The 22560-nt window shown below is 42.9% G+C and overlaps 1 protein-coding gene across 1 annotated transcript in view; it reads right to left on the reverse strand.

Moving 5' to 3' along the window:
• Znf157 (zinc finger protein 157) overlaps positions 1-20543 on the reverse strand; it is a 42410-nt gene extending 21867 nt beyond the window's left edge. Inside the window, 2 exon segments of the mRNA XM_074062860.1 lie at positions 18123-18301; positions 20157-20543. Of these exon segments, the coding sequence (XP_073918961.1) occupies positions 18123-18194 (72 nt within the window). The 5' untranslated portion in view covers positions 18195-18301; positions 20157-20543.
• Positions 20544-22560: the final 2017 nt, after the last annotated feature.

Here is a 22560-nt window from a genome sequence, read left to right on the forward strand (position 1 = left end):
AGATTGAACTCAGGGCCTCTACCACTTGAGCCACCTGCCCTTCTTCACAGCCTTCACTGTGGATCTCAGATTTGCCTAGCCAACCTGCACAATTGCTTGATCCAATTCCTTGCAAGAAATCTTTTTTATGTGTGGTACTGGGGTTTGAACTCAGGGTTTGCACTTGCTAGCAGGTGCTCTAACCACTTGAGCCCTCCCGCCATCCCCCTTGCAATAAATCTTAATATATACACAGATGCACCACAAGTTACAGTGAGGTAATGTTTAATAAACCCATCGTAGTTGAAAATATCTTAAGTCAAAAATGCATTTAAGCTGGGTATGGTGGTGCCCACCTGTCATCCCAGCACTTAGGAGGCTGAGGCAGGAGGATCATGAGTTTAGGGTTAGCCTGGGCACCTAGTAAGTTCCAGGCCAACTTGAACTACATAACAAGATCTTGTCTCAAAAACAAAAAAAGCATTTAATACACCTAAACTATCAAACCTCATAGCTTAACAACCCAGTACACTATAGAGCATTAGCTGTTTGGTCAACTGAGGTCTGTGGCTCACTACTGCTGCCCAGCACTACAAAACAGTATCATACTACATATCACTAGCCTAAGAGAAGATCAGAATCCAAAGTACGGTTTCACCTGAGTGTGTATCATATCACTCCATCGTAAAGTCAAATATTTGTAGGTCAAAAACATCAGAAGTCAAGACTCTATATAAATACACATACACATGGTTCTTAGAGAACCCTGGCTGACACAGAGTACCCAGTTGGACCCTTAATCCAATGACAAGTGTCCCTATCAGAAATAAATGAGATGAACACAGAGTAGATGAAGGCAGAGACTGTAGAACTGCCAGAATTCAGAAAAGGAACAAAGGATTCCCTGTGGAGCACTCGGAGGCAGCATGGCCACGTCAACACCATTATTTCAGACTTCTGGCCTCCAGAACTGTGAGAGAAAAAAATTTGGGTTGTCTCAAACCACCAAGTTTGTGTCCTTAATTCTTACCAGGAAGTGGGATATGGCTGTAACAAATACCCAAAAATGTGCAAGTGGCTTTAGAATGGAACAATATGTGGAGACTGGAAGAATTTTGAGGGGTGACAGAAAAAGCCTGCATTATGACCGCTGGCAGAAATATGGGCATTAAAGTCACTCCTGGAGAGGGCTGGGAAGTGAGGAACACAGTTAAGAATGTTACTACCGAGATTCCAAGATGGCGGCTAGAGGGAGGAAGCACAAAGTGTGCCTCCTAAAGTAAAATCTTGGAGAGATGCTGGAGACACACCTTACAGGAAAAACCACCAAGAAGAGGCAAAACTTTGACTCCTCCACACCTCCAGCCTGCGCAGAGCATCTCCACTTCACGTTAAACAGAGAAAGCAGGAGGGCTCCCGCACCGCTGCCAGATGCTAGCGCCCAGATGAATTGGGAAGACGCAGACCACAAGGGGAGCTAAGCGGCACGTGATACTCCCACAGACAGCCCTGGGCCAGATCAGCATAGCCCCTGGACAAACCGACCCCCATCCAGGGAAAAAAGAAAAACTGAGTAATAAGCAATAACAGCAAAAAAGACACATGCAAAGAGGGCAGGGCGCCCTGAGCACCAAAGAGGGAGGGAGGGGAATCCCTCACAACAAGCCAGCTGGAGAAGGCAGGAGTGGTGGCACAAGCCCAGCAACCAGGAGCAGGAAAGCTTGTAAAAGTGGTGGTGGGAGGAAAACTTCACAGGAGAGGGGGGAAGACCCACTTCCCATGTGAAATGTAAATAAACAAGCTAGCCTGAGAAAGCAGGTGCAGTGTCACCTCCCCCAGTGTGCTTGGAAAGGGGAAAGCTTGTAGCAGTGGCTCCTGCACAGGAGAACTCTGAGTAAACAAAGCCTGCAGGGCCAGGAGAATGCTAAGCTCACCCCTGAGATCTGCATAAATAATGCCTCCAGCAACAGCAGGCTGACAGCAGTGGGCAGGCAAGCCACAGCTGCAGATACCATTTCCAGAACTGTCTCCAGACTCTGTTTTTTCTCTCCCTACCTTTGATGAGACAACAACCAAACTACACCTGCATGCTGAAAAACTTACTGAAACTGTATTGCATTTGAACTTGGGACACTTTGTGAGTTTTTTTTGTTTTGTTTTGTGTTATTTTGTTTTGTTTTTAGTTTTTTTCCCCTTTGATGAGACACCATCTCCAGGATGGGAGGCTGAGGAACTAACACCAAAATTATTAAGACTGAAACTTTGAACTTGGAGATTTTTTTTCCATTTATTTATTTATTTATTTAATTTTCAATCCTCTCTCTGTCTCTCTAATTCCTGTTCAGCTTATGGTTGATTAGTACACTATCTCTCCCTGTTTATATCTTTGAAACTTTTGTTTGTTTGTTTTGTTTCTTCTACTTGTTTGTTTGTTTTTCCCTTTTTTGTTAACTTCTTTGCTTTCCATTTCCTCTCACCCTTCCATTCTAAATATTACCATTGTTATTATTACAAGCTAGAAAATACTTAATTACACACAGTACAGGGACAGTAATAACACCAAGGGCAATGACAGGAAGACAGAAAAAACAGGGAAACCAGTTTCCCCACAGCAAAAAATTAGTACAGGAACCAGAGGCAAAGGAAGAAAACAGATACTCAGATCCAGACTCCAACAAAATGAAGATAAACTATGCCAAAGAACCCAATGAAGCCCACAACAAAAATCTAAAAGAAGAAATCCTACAGGTACTCAATGAGAATTTTATAGAGATGATACTGGATATGGTCAACCAAACTGTACAGGAGACACTCAAGAAATTCCAAGACAACAAAAATAGAGAATTTGAAAAAGCAAAAGAAGAAATAAAGGAAACCATAGAAGCACTGTATAAACACCAAAGTGAAACAAAGAACACGATTAATAAAGAGATAAATGAACTCAGGACAAAAATAGACAACATTAAAGAAGAAACCACCCAGGATATGGAAAACCTCAGATAAAAGAACGAAACAGAACTGTAAAACAAAACGGAAGGCCAATCCAGCAGAATAGAACAAACAGAAGACAGAATCTCAGAACTCAAAGATGAAATGGTAATTAAAGGAAAAACTGAAGAACTATTAGTTAAACAACTCAAAACCTGTGAAAAGAAAATGCAAGAACTCACCGACTCCATCAAAAGACCAAACCTGAGAATCAAGGGCATTGAAGAAGGAGAAGAGGTGCAAGCAAAGGGAATGCGTAATATATTCAACAAAATAATAACAGAAAATTTCCCAAATCTAGTCCCATACAGATGCAAGAGGCCTCCAGAACACCAAACAGACCAGATCAAAATAGAACTACCCCACGGCATATTATCATTAAAACAACAAGTACAGAAACTAGAGAAAGAATACTGAAGGCTGAAAGAGAGAAAAAACAAATAACATACAAAGGTAAACCCATCAAAATCACAGCAGAGTTCTCAACAGAAACATTAAAAGCAAGAAGAGTGTGGGGTGAGATCTTCTGGGCACTGAATAAAAATAACTTCAACCCCAGGATACTCGACCCAGCAAAACTATCATTCAAAATAGATGGAGCAATAAAAGTCTTCCATGATAAGCAGAAACTAAAACAATATGTGACCACAAAGCCACCACTACAAAAGATTCTGCAAGGGATTCTGCACACAGAAAATGAAACCCAACATAACCATGAAAGGGCAGGCAGCACCAAACTACAGGAAAAGAAAAAGCAAGAAAGTAGAGAGTAACATCGATCTATGTACACACAATCAAACCTTCAAACAACTAAGACAACTAAATGACAGGAATCACCACATACCTATCAGTACTAAAACTTAATGTTAACGGACTTAATTCACCCATCAAAAGGCACCACTTGACGAAATGGATTAAAAAGGAAGATCCAACAATTTGTTGCTTACAGGAGACCCATCTCACCGACAGAAATAAGCATAGGCTTAGGATGAAAGGTTGGAAGAAGATTTACCAAGCCAATGGCCCCCGAAAACAGGCAGAAGTAGCAATACTTATCTCTGACAAAGTAGACTTCAAACTACATTGATCAAATGAGATAAAGAAGGACATTCCATACTAATAAAAGGGGAACTAGACCAAAAGGAAATAATAATCATCAACCTATGTGCACCCAATGTCAACACACCCAATTTCATCAAACATACCCTGAAGGACCTAAAAGCGTATATTAACTCCAACACAGTGGTTGTGGGAGACTTTAACACCCCATTATCATCAATAGATAGGTCATCCAAACAAAAAATCAATAAAGAAATCCTAGATCTAAAATATACCATAGACCAAAAGGACCTAGTCAATATCTACAGAACATTTCATCCAACTTCTACCCGATATACATTCTTCTCAGCAGCCCATGGAACCTTCTCCAAAATAGATCATATCCTAGGGCACAAAGCAAGCCTCAGCAAATATAAGAAAACAGAAATTATACCATGCATACTATCTGATCACAATGCAATAAAACTAGAACTCAACAACAAAAATACAGACAAAAAACATGCAAACAGCTGGAAACTAAATAACTCATTACTTAATGATCAATGGGTCACTGATGAAACAAAAGAGGAAATTAAAAAGTTCCTGGAAGTCAATGAAAATGAAAACACAAACTACCAGAACCTATGGGGCACAGCAAAGGCAGTCCTGAGAGGAAAGTTTATAGCCATGAGTGCATATATTAAAAAGACTGAAAGATCTCAAATCAATGACCTAATGATACATCTCAAACTCCTAGAAAAACAAGAACAAGCAAATCCCAAAACAAATAGGAGAGAAATAATAAAAATAAGAGCTGAAATCAAGGAAATAGAAACCAAAAAAACCATACAAAGAATTAATGAAACAAAAATCGACAGACCCCTGGCAAACCTGACTAAAATGAGGAGAGAAAAAACCCAAATTAGTAGAATCAGGAATGCAAAAGGGGAGATAACAAGAAACACCATGGAAGTCCAGGAAATCATCAGAGACTACTTTAAGAACCTATATTCAAATAAATTTGAAAATCTTAAAGAAATGAACAGATTTCTAGATACATACGATCATCCAAAACTGAATCAAGAGGAAATTAATCACCTGAATAGATCTATAACACAAAATGAAATTGAAGCAGCAATCAAGAGTCTCCCCAAAAAGAAAAGTCCAGGACCTGATGGATTCTGTGATAGATTCTATCAGACCTTTAAAGAAGAACTGATACCAACCCTCCTTAAACTGTTCCATGAAATAGAAAGGGAAGGAAAACTGCCAAACACATTTTATGAAGCCAGTATTACACTTATCCCAAAACCAGGCAAAGACACCTCCAAAAAGGAGAACTATAGGCCAATCTCCTTAATGAACATTGATGTAAAAATCCTCAACAAAATAATGGCAAACCGAATTCAACAACACATCAAAAAGATCATTCACCACGACCAAATAGGCTTCATCCCAGGAATGCAGGGGTGGTTCAACATACAGAACATCAATAAATGCAATGAACTACATTAACAGAAGCAAAGACAAAAACCACTTGATCATCTCAATAGATGCAGAAAAAGCCTTTGATAAGATCCAACACCATTTCATGATAAAAGCTCTAAGAAAACTAGGAATAGAAGGAAAGTACCTCAACATTATAAAAGCCATACATGACAAACCTACAGCCAGCAGTATACTTAACAGAGAAAAACTGAAACTATTCCTTCTAAAATCAGGAACCAGACAAGGATGCCCACTATCTCCACTCCTATTCAACATAGTACTGGAATTCCTAGCCAGAGCAATTAGGCAAGAAGAAGGAATAAAAGGAATACAAATAGGTAAAGAAACTGTCAAAATATCCCTATTTGCAGACGACATGATCCTATACCTTAAAGACCCAAAAAACTCTACTCAAAAGCTCCTAGACATCATCAATAGCTACAGCAAGGTAGCAGGATATAAAATCAGCATAGAAAAATCATTAGCATTTCTATACACTAATAATGAACAAACTGAAAAAGAATATATGAAAACAATTCCATTTACAATATCCTCAAAAAAATCAAATACCTAGGTGTAAACCTAACAAAGGATGTGAACCACCTCTACAAGGAAAACTATACACTTCTGAAGAAAGAGATTAAGGAAGACTATAGAAAGTGGAGAGATCTCCCATGCTCATGGATTGGTAGAATCAACATAGTAAAAATGTCTATACTCCCAAAAGTAATCTACATGTTTAATGCAATTCCCATCAAAATTCCAATGACATTCATTAAAGAGATTGAAAAATCTACCGTGAAATTTATATGGAAACACAAGAGGCCACGAATAGCCAAGGCAATACTCAGTCAAAAGAACAATGCAGGAGGTATCACAATACCTGACTTCAAACTATATTACAAAGCAATAACAATAAAAACAGCATGGTACTGGCACAAAAACACACATGAAGACCAGTGGAACAGAATAGAGGACCCAGATATGAACCCACACAACTATAACCAACTTGTCTTTGACAAGGGAGCTAAAAATATACAATGGAGAAATAGCAACCTCTTCAACAAAAACTGCTGGGAAAACTGGTTAGCAGTCTGCAAAAAACTGAAACTAGATCCATGTATATCACCCTATACCAATATTAACTCAAAATGGATCTAGGATCTTAATATCAGACCCCAAACTCTAAAGTTGATACAGGAAAGAGTAGGAAATACTCTGGAATTAATAGGTATAGTTAAGAACTTTCTCAATGGAACCCCAGCAGCACAGCAACTAAGAGATAGCATAGATAAATGGGACTTCATAAAACTAAAAAGCTTCTGCTCAACAAAAGAAATGGTCTCTAAACTGAAGAGAACACCCACAGAGTGGGAGAAAATATTTGCCAGCTACACATCAGACAAAGGACTGATAACCAGAATATATAGGGAACTTAAAAAACTAAATTCTCCCAAAACTAATGAAGCAATGAAGAAATGGGCAACTGAACTAAACAGAACTTTCTCAAAGGAAGAAATTCAAATGGTCAAAAAACACATGAAAAAATGCTCACCATCTCTAGCAATAAAGGAAATGCAAATTAAAAACACACTAAGATTCCACCTCACCCCTGTTAGAATAGCCATCATTAGCAACACCACTAACAACAGGTGTTGGCGAGGATTCGGGGAAAAAGGAACCCTCTTACACTGTTGGTGGGAATGTAGACTAGTACAACCACTCTGGAAAAAAATTTGGAGGCTACTTAAAAAGGTAAACATTGATACCATTTGATCCAGCAATACCACTCTTGGGGATATACCCAAAAGACTGTGACACAGGTTACTCCAGAGGCACCTGCACACCCATGTTTATTGCAGCACTATTCACAATAGCCAAGCTATGGAAACAGCCAAGATGCCCTACTACTGACGAATGGATTAAGAAAATGTGGTATCTATACACAATGGAATTTTAAGCAGCCATGAAGAAGAATGAAATGTTATCATTCACTGGTAAATGGATGGAATTGGAGAACATCATTCTGAGTGAGGTTAGCTTGGCCCAAAAGACCAAAAATCGTATGTTCTCCCTCATATGTGGACATTAGATCAAGGGCAAACACAAGGGGATTGGACTTTGAGCACATGAAAAAGCGAGAGCACACAAGGGAGATATGAGGATAGGTAAGACACCTAAAAACTTAGTTAGCATTTGTTGCCCTCAACGCAGAGAAACTAAAGCAGATACCTTAAAAGCAACGGAGGTCAATAGGAAAAGGGGACCAGGAACTAGAGAAAAGGTTAGATCAAAAAGAATTAACCTAGAAGGTAACACACACTCACAGGAAATTAATGTGAGTCAACTCCCTGTATGGCTATCCTTATCTCAACTAGCAAAAACCCTTGTTCCTTCCTATTATGGCTTATACTCTCTCTTCAACAAAATTAGAGATAAGGGCAAAATAGTTTCTGCCAGGTATCGAGGGGGTTGAGGGGAGAGAGAGGGGGAGAAATGACCCAAACATTGTATGCACATATGAATTAAAAAAAAATAATGTTACTACCAAGCCAGGCACCAGTGGGTTACCTCTGTAATCCTAGCTACTCAGGAGGCAGAGATCAGGAGGATTGCAGTCTGAAGCCAGTCCAGGCAAATAGTTCACAAGACCCTATCTCAAAAAATACCCAACACAAAAAAGGGCTGGTGGAGTGGCTCAAGGTGTAGGCTCTGAGTTCAAACCTCAGTACTGCAAAAATAAACAAATAAATAAAATAGCATTTCTTTAAAAGACAGAGAAAGAGGACAAAAGAAAGTTGCTACCAAGCTGGGCATCAGTGGATCACTCCTGTAACACTAATTACTTGGGAGGCTAAGATCTAAAGGATCACAGTTCCAGGCCAGTTAGCAAGACCCTTGTCTCAACCAATAGCTGGGCAAGGTGACACATGCCTGTCATCCCAGGTATGAGGAAGGATGAGAGCGGGAGGACCGTGGTTCCAGGCCAGCCCTGGCAAAGAAAAAGAAAAGTTCCCAAGACCCCATCTCAGTTGGAAAAAAAGCCAGGCATGAAGGCATGCCCTCATCATCCCAGCAACTTCAGGAAGCTTAAAATAGGAAGACTGTGGGCCAAGCTGACTTGGGTAAAAATGAAACCCTATCTCCAAGTAACCAGAGCAAAAGGGCTGGAAGTGTGGCTCGTGCAATAGAGCACCTGACCAGCAAGTGCAAAGCCCTGAGTTCAAACAGCAGTACCACCAAAAAAAAGTTGCTATCACTGACAGAACACACACACCACTGTGCATAACATGTTACTATGAATACGAACACTGAAGATGCATCTATGACAGCTCAGAAAGAAATGAGGAAGAAAGACTATCTGTTAAAGAGTGGTAGAAAAGCTGGAAGAACCATCTTACACAACTGTGTGTAAAGTAAAACTTGTAAGCAATGAACTTGGATATTAATGTAGTTGAGAACTTTCCAAGCAATGTACTGAAGGTGTGACCTGGTTTTGTCCTACTGCTTATAGTAAAATGTAGGAGAAAATGAGGTATGTTGAATAAGGAATCTTTAAGCAAAAAGGAACCAGCACTCAATTTTTTGGGAGAGCCTCAGCCTATCCAGATTATGAAAGGCACTAAAATTAGACGATGCGCTCCCTTCCTTGCGTAGTGATTTAGAGGCAGGAGGAGCCCAAAGTAGCCAGCTGGCAGTCTTAGCTTCCACTTCAATGGAATCACTGTTGTGTCACCTGGTAGAAGCATGCCTTCCTTTGGAACTAAGAGCTCTAGACTAGCAGAGTATAAGATCAGGGAGACAGGCAGCTCTTCTTTTCTTAAAAGATTAGGTAAGTGACTCAGGGCTCCACTGAACCGTCTTAGGCAGAAACAAGGAAAAGAGCTGGGATCATGCAGGAAAAATCTGTGGAGGATTCTTTTGACTAATGGGGACATCACTAGGAAAGCCACAATGCTTCTGAGAATGTTTTATTAGTACAAACTCTGCCAGCTTAAATTTATTACAGAGACGACAAAATGACAGAAAGCTGTTGGACTCCCAAAATTTCACAGGTGAGAAACACACAATTCAAACTACCTGGGTGCCTGACGCCGGCAGCTCAGGCCTATAATCCTAGCTACTTGGGAGGCTGAGATCAGGAGGATTATGGTTTGAGGCCAGCCCAAGCAAATAGTTTGTGAGACCCCCCCCATCTCCAAAAAATAACAAGAACAAAATGGACTGGAGGTGTGGCTCAAGCGGTAGAGTGTCTGCTTTTCAAGTGTGAAGCCCTGAGTTCAAACCCTGGTCCCACCAAAAAACAAAATACACTATGTATAAATCAAAAAGGAATCGTGAGGAATGTTTACATCAACCAGGTACAGGGGCACACGCCTGTGATCCCAGCACTCAGGAGGCTGAGGCAGGAGGATCTGGAGTTCAAGGTCAGCCTGGGCTACGCAGGGAGACACTGTCTCAGAAAAAAAAAGTTCAAGTAGCAGACAGGAAGATGGGGGAGGGGAAGCAAACAGAGAGCATACATTCTGATCTGCCATGTGGTGTGTGTGTGCATTTGGGCGGCTTCCAGCCAGAGGTCTATCCAGCACCCTCTCCTGTGTCTCCAGGTCCACCCAGTCTCTTCCTTTCTCCTGGCCTCTGATGGAATCACCACCCAGATACAAACTTTAGGGCTGGGTGTAGCTCAGTGGTAGATCGTTTGCCTAGCATGCGAGAGGCCCTGGATTCCATCCCAGCACTACAAAAAAAAGAGACAAAAATGCAAACTTTTATAAAAATCCTTACAGGAAAAGAAGGAAGGATGGAGGGAGGGAGGAAGGGAGGGAGGAAGAACTCTCGAGGTTGAACCCTCACATACAATAGAAGACATAAAGGTCAAGACACAGGAAAAGGAGGAATGCCTCCAGCTCAGCAAGCAATTGGAAGATAAACATACTTCCCGTGACTACAGCATTCAAAAGGAGTCCACATTCATCCTGCGTTGAGACCTTGTGGAGTCCTAAGGGAGAAAAAAGAAGTCTTATACCAACCCCAAGAAGAATAAGAGGAAGACAGCCAAGCTAGGCATGGTGGATCACAACTGTAATCTCAGCACTCAAGAGGAAGAGGCAGAATTGCCAGTTCAAAGCTAGGCTGGGATACATAATAAGTTCCAGGCCAGTCTGGGCTCTGAGATCCTGTCTCAAAAAAGCAAAAAAGAAGGTCAAATTGGCTGCCCTGAAACCCTATAAGGAGGGTTATAAGGGCTCCACCTTCATGGATGGACTAATGCCACTACCACCAGAGCAGGCTCATCACTGAAGGGCTGGCTTCAGCCCTTCCTGCTCCCTCCCTGCTCATCCACCTTCCCGCCCCATGATGCCCTCCACCGAGTTACGACGCAGCCTGAAGGCCCTCACCAGAGGCTGGCACCTTGATCTTGAATTTCCCAGCCTCCAGAACTGTGAGCCAATACATTTCTGTTCATTACAAATTACCCAGCCTCAAGTATTCAGTTAGAGAGTACCTGGACTAAGACAAGAGGGGAACATGTAATTAGAAAGGCCAACCAGGAGCCGGGCGTCGGTGCCTCCCGCCTGTAATCCTAGCTACTCAGGAGGCAGAGATCAGGAGGATCACAGTTCGAAGCCAGCCCGGGCAAATAATTCTTGAGACCCTATCTCAAAAATACCCATCATAAAAAAGAGCTGGCAGCATGGCTCAAGCAGAAGAGCACCTCCTAGCAAGCATGAGGCCAAGTTCAAACCCCAGCACTGCCAGAAAAAAAAAAGAAGAAAAAAGAAGACAGGAAGAAAACTATAAAACTATAGAGTAATATCTATTAGGCAAAAATTCTTTTTATTTATTTATTTTTTTTTGCCATACTGGGGTTTGAACTCAGGGCCTACACCTTGAGCCACTCCACCTTGAGCTAGGATTACAAGCGTGAGCCACTGGTACCCAGCTAAATTTTTTAATTTTTTTTATTGTGGTACTGAGTTTTCATTTTTTAATTATTTTGTAGTGGTACTGGGAACTCAGGGCGTCATGCTTGCAAGGCAGGCACCCTACCCAGTTCCTGTAAAAATTCTTAAGGTATTAGCGAATAGAATTGAATAATACATTAAAAGAATTCTCTATCATGACCAAGTCAGATTTTTCCAGGTGTGAGACCAGGTCAATATTCAAGAAGGAATCCATGTAATCCACATTAATAGGATGGAGAAAAGTCACATGACCACATCGCCTTAATCCATTGGTTTTTGGAGGGTTGTTTTTTGTTTTGTTTTGTTTTTATGAGACAGGGTCTTGCTATGTAGCCAAGGCTGGCCTCGAACTCTCTATCCTCTTGCCTCAGCCTCCGGAGTGCTGTGATTACAGGTGTGCACCACCATGTCCAGCTCCTCTTAGTCTGTTTTGTGTTGCTATATCAGAATATCAAAAACTGGATAATTTATAAAGAGCAGAAATCTGGGGCTGGAGGTGTGGCTCAAGTGGTAGAGCATTTGCCTACCAAACACAAGGCCTTGACTTCAAATCCTAGCACCGGTACCATCAGGGAAAAAAAATGAAAAACAGAAATGCTTTTCTCTTAGAGTTCCAGAGGCTGGGTCGGCTAAGAGCAGGTCAGCCTCTGGTTCCCAGATGGTGCCTCATTGTTGTGTCCTTTACCGTGTCTTCATGTGGCAGAACAGAAGAGAGAGAGCCCACTCCAACAAGACTCTTTTATAGTGGCTTTAATCCATGCATGAGGGCAAAACGCTCACACCCGAAGCACCTTGAGTTAGGCCTCATCTCTCAGTACTGCTGCATTGGGGACTAGATTGCTAACACATAAATTTGGGGGACTCATTCAGACCATAGCACATATCCATCAAGAAGTATTTGACAGGGGCTGGAGGCGTGGCTCAAGTAGTAGAGTGCCGGCCTAGCAAGCACTAGGCCCTGAGTTCAAATCCCCAGTACCACAAAGTAATTTTCTGACAGAATCCAGAAAAAATAGGAATAGAGGGGGTCTTCCACTCTATCCCTTAATTATATATGCAAAAATAGCTAGTAGAGGATTCTGAATGCTCTCAATACAATGCCAGTTATGTTAGTAATGACAAATATGTCAATTACCCCGATCAGATCACTGCATATTGTACACATTTATTAAAATAACCACTCTGGCTGGGCACCAGTGGCTCATGCCTGTAATCCTAGTTACTTGGGAGGCTGAGATTGGGAGGATGGAGAAAGGAAAAAGCATCTTTCTCCTCACAGATGCTCAAGTCCTTATAGAAAATGGTATGGTATTTGCATAAATTCTGTACACACCTCCTGTACACTTGCGGTGCTGGGGGTGCAACCCAGGGCCTCGAACACACTAGGCAAGCACTCCACCCCTGAGCTATAATCTCCAGCCCTTCCTATATACTTTAAATCACCTCTAGATTCTTACAGCACCAAATCCAGTGTAACTGCTGTGTAAATACTTACTATGCTGTGCTGTTTAAGGAATAAGAAAAAAATCTGTACATGTTTAGTACAAGTGAAATTTTCCCCCACAATTTCAGCACGGAAAATTCCACGTGTGACTCCATAGATGTGGTGTGCAGAGGACTGACTCATGTCTGCGTTCTCCCCTCAACCCCAGGCCCCGGTGGCCACGTTAAGCAAACCTGTGGGGACACCTACTTGCTGACTACTCACCTTCTAACGCTGAATGCATGCTTCTGTGGGCACCGCTGCACCCCTCTAATGCCCACAGGGATTTGCAGAGGGCCTTGCGTTGTTTAGGCCAGTGTTCCATTGCCCTTCTGCCTGACCACACCGCCACGTGTGACCCACTGCCCATGGGTCAGTAAAAACTCAAACACGGGAGCTTTAATATGGCTCAAATCTTCCATCACTGCCAGGGAGTGAGCAAGCAATTCGCCCCACTCGGTGGACTGGCTTCTACTTTCCTCAGTCACACTGGTGGCCTTGTGAGCCTCGGAAGGAGGTAACTCTTCATTGGTCATTGCAAGCTAGGCCACTGTCCGGGTAACAATAGGCTGCTGCCCCCTCAGGTAGCAGTCCCAGGGCCGGATAGATGGGGAACATGAGGCCTGAGAAACAGACACAGCGGCCAGGGGCTCACAGATAACACTATACTGCTGAATAGCCTCCTTCAAAGCACATAAACACTGCTGTCTTTGATTTAAACTTCACTCTTCCTCATTAGCTGCAACATAAAAGTTTCAAAAATAAAAAGCAGCTCTCTCCCTCTCTCTGCCCGCTTGTCCAGATGACTAGGGCACTCTGGGAACACAGCAAGGACGCTTATCTTGGGAAAAACACTTGGGAAAATGACTCCTCTGTGCACAAAAAGCATTTGCAAAGGAAAATATTTATCACAAGTATGGACACCTGTCCTGAAGGGAGCATGTGGCAGGACCCATCCTCTGTCTGACGGGATGCTTAAACAGCTATGTCACAGTGACCCAAATTTAATAAGCGGACCAACCTTGGTATCTCTGGGCCCAACTGATAAAACAATGGAACAGCAAGAGTGACTAAATATACCAGGTGTCCAAAACAAAAGGGAACACTGATTCTAGGACAAATTTGCACCAAATCCCCAATCTGCTTTTTCACCCTGATGTAAGAGTGCACACTGCACTTGTTATCTATCAATCAGATGAGTACTAGCATTTCTTTGTTTTTATTTATAAACCTTCTTGGTCTCTACTTAGATGTCTCCGAAAATTCTTTTTGTGACGTCACAAACTTGTTATCCACAGGCCAGGTAGAGGCCTCCTCCCTTTTGGAGACCTCCTTTCAGGGGCCTCACTCGTTCCATTAGCAGTCCCAGGAAAAAAAAGTCTCCTAAAAAACCCTAACTCTGAATTCTTCTGGTAGCATATCCTTGTACAAACCTCTTCCATTTTGTTATAGAACCTCTCTGTGCTCTGCCCTCCACGTTAGAGCACTTCTCTATCAGCCACGACATCATGGGTATTTTGGTTTCAAAATTATTTTATGTCCTTCAATCATAGGAGCCGTTTCAATTAATATTTAATATCAAGCTAGTAATTACCTGTCAAATGGAAATTCTCTAGGCCAAAAATCCTAGCAGTTGCCACTAGGCGGCGCTCATGGGCTTTTGCCATAGGCTATTGTACAGAGAATCAGCCTGCACCAGGACTGCAGGTTCTATTCTGGACTGTGTGCGCTTGACCAGTCCCACTGGCTCCCAGGGAGCATGGACAAGTATTATTGCTTGAAGGGTGGATTTACAATACTAGGGAGGGGAAAGCATTCCACAGTCAGACACAAAGTCCATCTCCAGAACATTCAGGTAAAAAAGCGGCAACCACTCCTCGGTGTGCCTGCTCAAACACACCAATTTCCCCAAACTCCCACCTTCATCGCATCAAGCCTTCCATTCCTTACTAAAGCCTCCATCAGCGTTTCTTCAACAGCTTTGGGTTTCAGATTATTGAGAAGGGGAAGTGTTCCTGGGTCAGAAATAATAGCCATGCCCACAGAACAGTCAGATAAAGGCCAATTAAACTTGTCAGTTTTCATCTTCGCGTCCTTGAGTCCCTAACTTCCTGCCCACCCCTCACCTCCCACCACTTCACTAACTTCAAGGGAAAAGGCTTTGGGTCACTACTGAGGGGTGGAATCAGGGAACTCTTGCCATGGGGTCAATTTTGATTTTGATTAATTTGTCCCAGGAGTGAAGGGTGGGGTTCTTGTGATCACAGCCTTCCCACGTTTATTTTCTTGGCAGTGGCTGGGGATGGAACCCAGGGCCCACTTGCAATGCTGGGCAAGTGCTCTACCACTCACTGAACAATACCCCCAGCCCACACCTTCAGTTTTTTTTAATTCTTCCAACCTGAAATAATTAGAGCACACTTATTTGGGGCCTTTTAGTGCTTGGGGACCAGCAGGAAGTCCCTTTGATGAAAACAATCATCAAGCCAGGTGCCAATGGCTCCCACCTGTAATCCTAGCTACTCAGGAAGCAGAGATTAGGAGGATCTCGGTTCACAGCCAGCCTGGGCAAATAGTTCTCAAGATCCCATCTCGAAAAACCCATCACAGAAAAGGGCTGGTGGAGTGGCTAAAGCAATGGAGCTCCTGCCTAGCAAGTGTGAGGACCTGAGTTCAAACTCCAGGTCCACAAAAAAACCCAAAAGTAAGACTTTATTTCCAACTCCACCAATGCCTTTTTTTTTAACTCCCATGTCTTAACCATCTAACGATTTCTGCCCCATAGGTGCATTTGACTCTACCCCCGCATCAATCCATTTTCTTATTAATTAACTTCATGTTCTATTAGCATTTGAAGGCCAAAAAGGGATGCTGAGACCGCAAATTAAATAAGACTTTTGTTGCTCCATTTTGCAGCAGTGAGGTTGCATGAGGTGTTCGTGCAAATGGAGCCCCCTTAATCATCACATTTACCGGAGCTGGGTAATGGGCACAGAGGGGTGACTACCTGAGTATGACAAAGCCAGTCCCTCTTGGCTTGCTTGTGGAGCTGTCCAGCTGCTAATCTGAGGCGGTCCACTTGGCTTTTTGTGGGGGAGGGGGAAGGGGGAGTCTGGGGTTTGAACTCAGGGCTTCACGCTTGCAAAGCAGGCACTGTACTGCTTAAGTCACACCTCCAGTCCATTTTGCTCGGGTTATTTTGGAGATGGGGTGGTCTCTCAAATTGGTCTTGAACTGGGCCTCCCGATCTCAGCCTCCCAAGTAGCTAGGATTAAAGGTGTGAGCCACCAGTACCCAGGTGGCTTTTTTTTTTTTTTTTTGAGACAGGCTGACCTGAAACTCATGATTCTCTTGTCTCACCCTCTCAAATTCTGGGATTACAGGCATATACCACCACCCCTACTAGGGGACAAGTTTTTAAATACAACACCAAAACTATGATCCATGAAAGGAAAAATTGTTGAGCTGGACCTTATTAAAATTAAATATTTCTGCTCTGTGAAAGACAGTGTTAAGAGAATGAAGAGTTGAAGCACAAGTTGAGAAAAAATATTTTTAAAACACTTATCTGATAAAGGACTTGTACCCAAACTATTTAAAGAACAAACTCAACAGTAAGAAAGTGAAAAATGCTGGGTGTGGTGGTGCACACCTGTAATTCCAGCACTCAGGAGGCACAGGCAGAAGGAGCTCAAGTTCCAGGCCAGCCTGGACTACATAGTGAGACCCAACTCATAAAAAACAAAAACAGGAAAGGGGGCCAGGAGTGGAGAAGAGGGAGAAAGGAAGTGAGGAAGGAAACAAGCCAACTAAAAACGAGCAAGCTGGGTGATCCAGGATCCAGGCCAGCCCATACAAAAAAAAAAAGTTTGCAAGACCCCATCTCAACCGAAAAAAGCCAGGCACAGTGGTGTGCGGCAATCATCCCAGCTACAGCAAGAAGCATAAATAAGAGGATTGGGGTCCAAAATAACCGGAGCAAAAAGGACTTAAGGTAGAACACCTGCCTAGCAAGTATTAAGCCCTAAGTTCAAACCCCAGCACTGCCAAAAGAAAGCAAAAAAATCAGTGGTTGCCAGAGGTTTGAGAGGAAGGAAAGGATGACAAATGAAACTACAATGGTGGGCATATGTCATTTAACCATTTGTCAAAACCTACAGGGCTGGCAGAGTGGCTCAAGCGGTAAGACCACCTGCCTAACAAGCATGAGGCCCTGGGTTCAAACTCCAGTGCCACCACAAAAAAAAATGATAGAAATGGTCCGGGGATGTAGCTCAGTGGTAGAGCACCTGTCTAGCATGCATGACACATGAAACCCTGGAGTTGAGCTCCAGCACCTGCAAAAAAAAAGACCAAACAAAGACCCTTACAACTGTAAACTTTAAATTAATAAGAACACATCATTCCTGGTTCATTCATTCTAACAAAATTACCACACTAATACACCACATTAATGATAGGAGGACAAACTGCTCCAGAGGTGGGAAAAGGAACACTGCATGGAACTGCGTATATGATCTTCTCAGTTTGTCTGTTAGTCCAAAACTGTACTAAAGACGTTTAAGTCTAGATAATTCAATTCCAAATGTGCCTTAGCAATTGCACTCTCATTGGGCTTTTATCCCACACAAAAACCTTATAAAAACAATCATAGCATCTTTATTCATGATAGCCAAAAGCTAGAAACAACCAAGATGGCCTTCAAGCAGCAAATGGCTAAACGATTACATTCACATCATGGAATACTATTCAGCCATAAAAAGGGACTATTGTTATACACAACAACGTGGATGAATCTCCAGAGAATTAGGCTGAGTGAAAATAGTCAGTCCCGAAAAGATAGATACTTACTGCATGATTCCATTCATATAACATTCTTGGGGGTCAGTACTGGGGTTTGAACTCAGGGCTTTGCGCTTGCTAGGCTCAACTCTACTACTTGAGCCACTCCATCAGCCCATATTAAATTCTTGAAATGAGAAAATCATTATGTTGTATTACAGAACAGATGAGTGGTTGCCCAGGGCTAAGGAGGGAGTGGGAGGGAAATGGTCTCGACTGTGGCTCAGAGGTAGAGCACTGGCCTAGCATTCATGGGGGCCCTAAGTTCGATCCCCCGGCACTACAAATAAGAAGAGGAAGAAAAGAAAAATAGAAAAAAGCAGGCTGGTCCTCCTTACCTCAAAAGATCTGCCAGGGTCTTCTGCAATCAGGGCAGGGAACTTCTGGGGTGATGTCCCATTAGCTGGCATGTTCACCCTGGGCCTCGGCCCCCGCCTTCTAGAGCTGGAGGAGTGTCTGTATTTGCAGCCTCTGGGAAGGCAGAAGTTGGGTGGCTCCACAGAAGTACCAAAAAATCCTAAAATGACAGTATCCATGTTACCAGCATCATTTAGCATTCACCCCAGAAAGTGCAACTATTCTGCTCTCACTATTACTCAGGGTGGATCATAGTTTTCCCTTTATTTTTGGAAAAGATCATAATATTTGAGTCAAATTAATGGGCTTGGAGCCCATTACTCTGGGGTGGCTCGGCGGGGCACTTCCCACCCTACCCAGCCAATCTACCCATTCAATCCAGATCTGGGTTTGGAGGGAGGGTGGGCAAGGCAGGGACTTGGCAAGTTATCTGAATAACCAGTCTCTTCTGCTATCTTTAGTTATTTTCCATTTTAAAGTGAAAAATACCCCTCTTAAATTGTTCTATAAGGAAGGCACTGGCTTCTTCTTTCCAGAAGATGGTTCAACATTAATGTTATTATTTATTACATTAACAATGTAGGGGCCAGTTGCCAGTGGCTCACGCCTGTAATTCTAGCTACTCAGGACACAGAGATCAGAAGGATCTCGGTTCAAAGCCAGCCCCGGCAAATAGTTTACAAGACCCTATCTCAAAAACACCCTTCGCAAAATAGGGCTGGCAGAGTGGCTCAAGGTATAGCTCTGAGTTCAAATCCCAGTACAGAAAAGGAAAAAAATACAATTTAGGGAGGAAAACATGTTGCTATTAACTTACATCAAAAAGCAATTCAACTGCCATTACTAATAAAAGCTCAAACTAAAATTAGGGAAGAAGTAAATCACTTAAATGTCACAAAAGTCATTTGTGAAACATAGCCCTGAAATACCATGACAAAAAGTAGAGTGATAAGGTTATTGCCATTGAAATTAGTAAAAAGGGCTGGGGGGTAGCTCAGTTAGCAGACACAAGGCCCTGGGTTTGATCCCCAGCAACACACACACACACACACACACACACACCCCACTAGGAAAAAGACAGAGATGTCCACTGTAACTCAAAATTGTTTTCTAGGCTCTAGATGAAATAGTCAATACTGGAAAGAAATGAAAAATGTAGGTTTCTTTTATATATAGGAAGCCTACAGACTAAAGGTAGGTTTTAACAACAACAACAAAAAGAAACCTACCAGACTTTGCTGAAAGGTTGCTAGAATTCATAAATTATGCTGATAAGGGGCTGGATGCAAAATATTATAAAAGCAAGAGAGTTTTCCCCTATCATAGAAATGGAAGAAAAATTCATTAATAAGAGAGGTGAGAAATACATAAAATATATAAGAAGAAACTTGCTAGAGGACCTTAACCTGTACAATTAATGAACTTTTAAAAAAAGGCGGGGTGTGGTGTTTCATGCCTGTAATTCCAACACTTGGGAAGCAGAGGCAGAAGGATTATGAGTTCGAGGCCAGCCTGGACTACTCAGGGGTACCTTGTCTCAAAAAAATCAAAAGTCAAAACGAAGGAAAACAGAACAAAGGTACATCAGAGAAGATTAACAAGGCCAAAAGTTGGCACCTTTTTGAAACGACTAATAAAATTAGCACGCCTCCAGGGAGACTGATCAAGGAAAAATCCAAGGAACACTGACAAGATGCTAAAACGTGACAGCCCCAGAGGACCCCAACGCTAACTCCCACACTCGTATTCACTAGATTCTTTAATTCACCACCAACTGACACAAAAAACTGTCAATTTATCATCCCCAAAATGCAACAAAGCCATCGCTTGAAAATAAGCCACGCGACTGTCACACCACAAAGCCTCGTGCGCTAGCTTTAGCGCCCCGCGCCAACAAGGCTCAAAAGGCCTTTGAAGGCAATTTCCGTTTCCTGTCCTCACCCCTGACACTGCACCTTCTAGGGCTTTTGATTTTGCACGCAATCATAAGCGCTGAGAGGTTGCAGTCTACTCACACTGAACAAGATGCTGTTAGGGATCTGCAGAGACTTTGACCATGAGCAGCGGTTTCAGGAGATCAACATGGCCGCGTCCACGCGTTTCTCGGTGAGGGCCGCCATCTTGATGCCTGTTCCGTACAGTGGGCTGTTCCACAGACGGAGGGGGCAATAGGGGTGTTCGGAGATAGAGGCCTACCGAAGGCAAGCTTCCGGGAGAAGCTGGCGTTTGGAACTGAATTCTGTAGATCTGTGTATGTACAAAATTTATCGAAGCAAAAGTGTCCCTCCCTATCTTGATTTCCAAGAGAGAGACATTCAGCAGGAGGGGTGAGGAGTCCGGGTGGTGCAATCCACTCCTTGGAGATACCATTGGGGCGGGGGGAGAAGTCAGGTGGATACAGAACAGGTCCTCCAGGGCTATACCACTGGAGAAGAGGGGGAAAGGAGTCACGGTGATACTGACCTCTCTTAATGTGTCAGAATTGATATGGAGGAGACTTGAATGCCCTTCAATCTCCACAACCCCAATAAACGATAATAATAGCCTCCGATGTGAGCAACTAATGTTTTTTCAGCACACTGTCAATAGAAAAATGTTTAGAAAACTACATTATAAGCTTACTTTTGATGAAAATGAATCTCAAGAAGTGTCCCCAGCTCTTGCGGCCGATCAGATGACGGACACTTAGCCTTTTTTATGGTACAAATTCAGGAGCTGCTACTGACTCTTGGGAGAGAAGGAAGAATGATGTATATTCCTCGTGAACACGTATACATTCTTCAAAACCCAGTTCAAAAATATACCGCTCCAGGAAGCCTTCTCTGAAAAGAGCTGGAGCGATTTTTCCCTAGCAGAGGCGTTCTTAGCTTGGGCATGGATTGCCAAGAACTCTAAAGACATTTGAGTCGTCTCTCTGGGTCTCAGATCAGCATTACTTACCCCATTTGCTTTGTGCTCCCCCTCCCCACAGTATTTCTGAATTGAGTGGAAGACAGAATGGTATCTGTTAGAATCTTGCTATAACACGTACACTTCGTCAAATTTCCCCAAACTTTTTATTCTTAGGACTTCTACTCACCATCTCAAATCCTAGACTCTGTTAACTCCCCCCACCCCTTCCCTCCATACATGGGGATCAATCCCAGGGCCTTGTGCATGCTAGGCAAACACTTAACCACTGAACTACATTCTCAGATCCTTCTGTTAACTGTTGATGACTCTTTGATCCTCCTCCCCTCTCCTTTTTTTCTTTTTTGGTCTTTTGAAACAGGGTCTTGCTATGTAGCCCATGCTGGCTTGAAACTCAGGATCCTCAAGTGTCTCAGCCTCTGGAGAACTGGGATTACAAACCTGCAATGACCACATCCAGCTACCAAAGTCCTTTTGATTATATGTCCAAACAGACCTCTTACTAGATGCCTGGGTTCACGATCAAACCAGACTTGTTCTTACACTCTTATGTCAGAAGAATCAAAGGCACATTTCACAGGAAAAAGACCCTTTATTGCTGTGCTCTGGTGAAAGGGAAGAAGCATGTTAGAATGTTCCAATGCTATTCCAAGTAAGAGAAAAAGGAGCAAAGGTTTTATGCTGTTTCCCAGGTGTACAGGGACCTGGCTCCTCAGTGTCCTAGCATGTAGAGGCGAGGTTCCCGTTACCACTGTCCTTCATGCATCCCAAGGCTCATCACAATGGGTGTGATTTTCACCTTTATAATAAGGTAAAGGTGACAAGTGCTCTAATCCCAGCTCTTAGTGTTGTAAACAGAGACAGAGCCTGAGGGGCACCAAAGCTTTCAGGAAGCAAGTTTATTAAGCAAGTCGGCGGCGACTCAGCGGACTCATGTCCAAAGGCTGAGCCCCGAGAACAAAGGGGGCTTTCCATATGTACCATTTAGAGCAGGTTACAGAAATGGAGGTACAGCTTGTCCCATGCAAACTCACATGTCATTTCATTGGCTGCTTTAACCTCTGGGGAGAGGTGACCCTTCTCTGGTCTCCAGGAAACATTCCCCAACTCCGGTTTTCCTTTGTTTCACTGTAGCACTCATTAATCTCTCTTCCCCCTCCCTGCCTTCCTGCCACATTCCGCCCCTGTGATGCTTGGACCCTCTTCTAGGTCAAAGAGCATCATCTTGATAAAGACCATAGTACCAGAGGATTAGGCAGGGTGACATCAGGCATGCTCCTAAAACAAGGAACGTTGACCCTATTAAGCTCTTGAACCCACCTAGGGCTGAGAACCAGCCCCCAATAGGTCATTGGGATTTACCCCTTTCAGGTCTGCTTTTTCCTTGGTAAAAAACAAAAGGAAATTTTATATATTGTTGGTAATCTCTCTAATTACCTTTTCCTCATCATCAATCTGTAAACATCAGCTACTCAGATTGAGATTATTCCAGGCTATTGCAAGTTTAGG

This window comes from Castor canadensis, chromosome X (assembly GCF_047511655.1).
Source record: "Castor canadensis chromosome X, mCasCan1.hap1v2, whole genome shotgun sequence".
Classification (NCBI taxonomy): domain Eukaryota; kingdom Metazoa; phylum Chordata; class Mammalia; order Rodentia; family Castoridae; genus Castor; species Castor canadensis.